The sequence below is a fragment of the Psammomys obesus genome, unplaced genomic scaffold (genome assembly GCF_907164565.1).
Source record: "Psammomys obesus unplaced genomic scaffold, mPsaObe1.curated_primary_1811, whole genome shotgun sequence".
Classification (NCBI taxonomy): Eukaryota; Metazoa; Chordata; class Mammalia; order Rodentia; family Muridae; genus Psammomys; species Psammomys obesus.
The window spans coordinates 2,494,870-2,497,512 of NW_026591497.1; the positions used below are offsets into that span (position 1 = coordinate 2,494,870).

General features: G+C 41.5%; 1 gene segment (V, D, J or C); it reads right to left on the reverse strand.

Moving 5' to 3' along the window:
• Window positions 1-399: 399 nt before the first annotated feature.
• LOC129679271 (immunoglobulin lambda constant 3-like) lies at window positions 400-2,094 on the reverse strand. The segment is given in 2 exon segments: window positions 400-854; window positions 1,971-2,094. Coding segments are annotated over 2 exon segments (381 nt in total).
• Between the last annotated feature and the right edge of the window lie 549 nt (window positions 2,095-2,643).

The window sequence follows — 2,643 nt, forward strand, 5'->3', positions numbered from 1 at the left end:
TTGATCACGATACACTTTTATTTTCCTGCTACTCTTTATTTTTACTTGAATGGTAGAAACAGGGATCTCATATAGAATTGTCAGTGTTTTTAATACTCAATTCTGAGATAAGATAACTAGGCACCAGTAGATTGTTAGAAATGCACTTGACACATGATTAGGTCTATTAAAGTTAGAAGTGAAGTTAGAGAAGTCTATGACATTCATACTGCACAATTGCATTGTGTAATTGGAAGTCCAAGAAAGGGCTTGAACAATTGTGTCCGTGTGAAGGTGGCACTTCCTGGGGTGACAATGCAGGCCATGACCCTGCTTGTAAACTACATGGTTCCAGGTTATTCCTCACTCTACTCTGAATCCCAGTGAAATATGCATTAGAACAAATAAGGCAAAGCAGAATTACAGGCTGATAATAGATATTTTATTGTGCATTTTGAGAGCAGGGAAAACGGCTGTGATAGGCAATAGCAGTAAGGGTATTCTTGGGCATGATTCTGATCTCATGCTCGGTGGGTAACATGAAGGTCAGAAGACCTAGGAATACGCAGCAGGGATCAGAAACTTCTCCACAATCTCCCCTTCATGAACGACGAGGCAGCTGATAGTGCTTTTAGTTTCCCACATTTCTTTTGCCAAGGACAGGAGGCTGGTAGCCATGTACTTGTTGTTGCTCTGTAGGGATGGCTGGCTAGTCTCCACACCTGCGGTGATAGGAGTGTCATCTGTCTTCCAGGACACTGACAAATTTTCCGGGAAGAAGCCTTCTACGAGACACACCACTGTGACTTTGTTGGTCCTGAGCTCTTCAGGGGTAGGTGGGAGTATGGTGACTCTGGGTGTAGCCTTGAGCTGACCTGCAGGATGAAGAAAGAGGGTCAGAATATTGTTCTCCCAATAGGAATCCTGGAGGAAGTATATAAATTGTCCTTGAAGTTAGTGAATGTGTTTGAACATAGTGCAGAAGATGGGGTATGCATTTCTTTCATGTGCTCCCTATGTGCTAAAAATTATGCACCCACATATTTATACACTTTACCTGACAATTTCCTACAACTTGACCTCCATCACAGACACCTGATCTTTTTATTTCTTGCTCTATGTTCTTCTCTCTGCTTTTTATGTCTATCTGTAGTCTGTCTGTCCCACTCGGAAGACAGACAGTTCTGATGTAAACCTCTGCTCTGAGCCTAAACTTTAAACCTAGGCATTTGTTTTGACTCAAATTTGCCTCTCCAGGGTCTAAGCATAGCATCTACCCGCTTGAACTTTTTCTCATTCTTCAGAATTAGGTCAGATTCCCCTCTCTGGCTAAGTTGTATAATTTTCATGCATCAGGAGTAGATCTAGGTGAACTCAGTTGATCCATCTTGTAGGCTTTGTAGAGACCCAGAAGCCCACCTTCCCAAATACATCTTTAGTTTTTCTTGTCTTGACTTTCTGTGTCCAGAGCTTTTCCCCCTTTCTTCTACTTACTAAATCTTCTACTTAGTAAATATTCCCGTGTTCTAGGTTGGTTTCTGCTCTGTTCATGGCTTTCCATGGAGGCTTGGGGATCCATTCTATCTTCTGACTGTCCTAGGATTTGGATCCTGAGTTCCTTTGTCTAAATACCTGGCCCCTGACTTGTTATTCCTCATCCTCAGTGCTAAGTTTTCTACATTTTCCAAATTCAACAGCTCTCTCTCCCTCTATGCCTCATCTCCATGAGATGACAGTTCACTTTGCCCTTCACAAAGTTCACCAGAAAAATAGACATTCAAATGGGAGGACACATGGGGGTACTTATCAGAGCGCTTTAAAGTACAGACAGACATTGATAGTTTATCTGTCTCAGGACCCTGTCTGAGATTAGAAAAAAAAAAACAAAAACAAACAAACAAACAAAAAACCACAAAAAAACAAAACAAAAAAAACCGTACAGGAAACCATCTAAAATGAGACAGAATGTAGAGAAGCAAACGATTATTTACCTAGAGTGGAGTTTAGGAATGAAGCAAAATACAGGCTGAGAAATAATCCAACAGTAATCATCTCTAACCGTGGAGAGAACAGCAATGGAGAAGGAAGAAGTCACTCACCTAGGACAGTCACTCTGGTTTCGTTGCCATACATACAACCCTATGATTTGCACTCATGCAAAAACCCTACATGCACGCTATTCTCCAGTTGCAGCTGTGATGTCTGCAATCCCTCATGATTCTCGAAAGGTAGTAACCTAACTGATACCCTTTAAAGATATTGTGGTCTCTGTGAAAGTCTTGGTGCCCCTACTTTGACCTGCTCCATGGTCTCCAATGTTTAATCTTCCTGAGAACAAGAACTGGAGCCCTGTGTCTGTTCAGACCCTAACTAATGCCTCAGAGATCTCAGCATATCTATTGCAATCTAAGGCCAGATGCTTAAAGATTTTTGGTCCTTCCAAAAGGAAGACCAGCTTATTCCAAAATGGTCCATCTCCCTTAACTACCATGGAGAAGCCTAAGAATTCAGTCTTTAAGTTTGAGGAAGACAGATGAAAAAAAAAAGTTCCCAGAAAGAAAAAAACAAATCTTTGCAAGACAACAAGGGCTGGGCTGAATGGGAAAGAGCATTAAAGCCACTTACCTAGGACAGTGAGCTTGGTTCCACTGCCAAAAACATAAC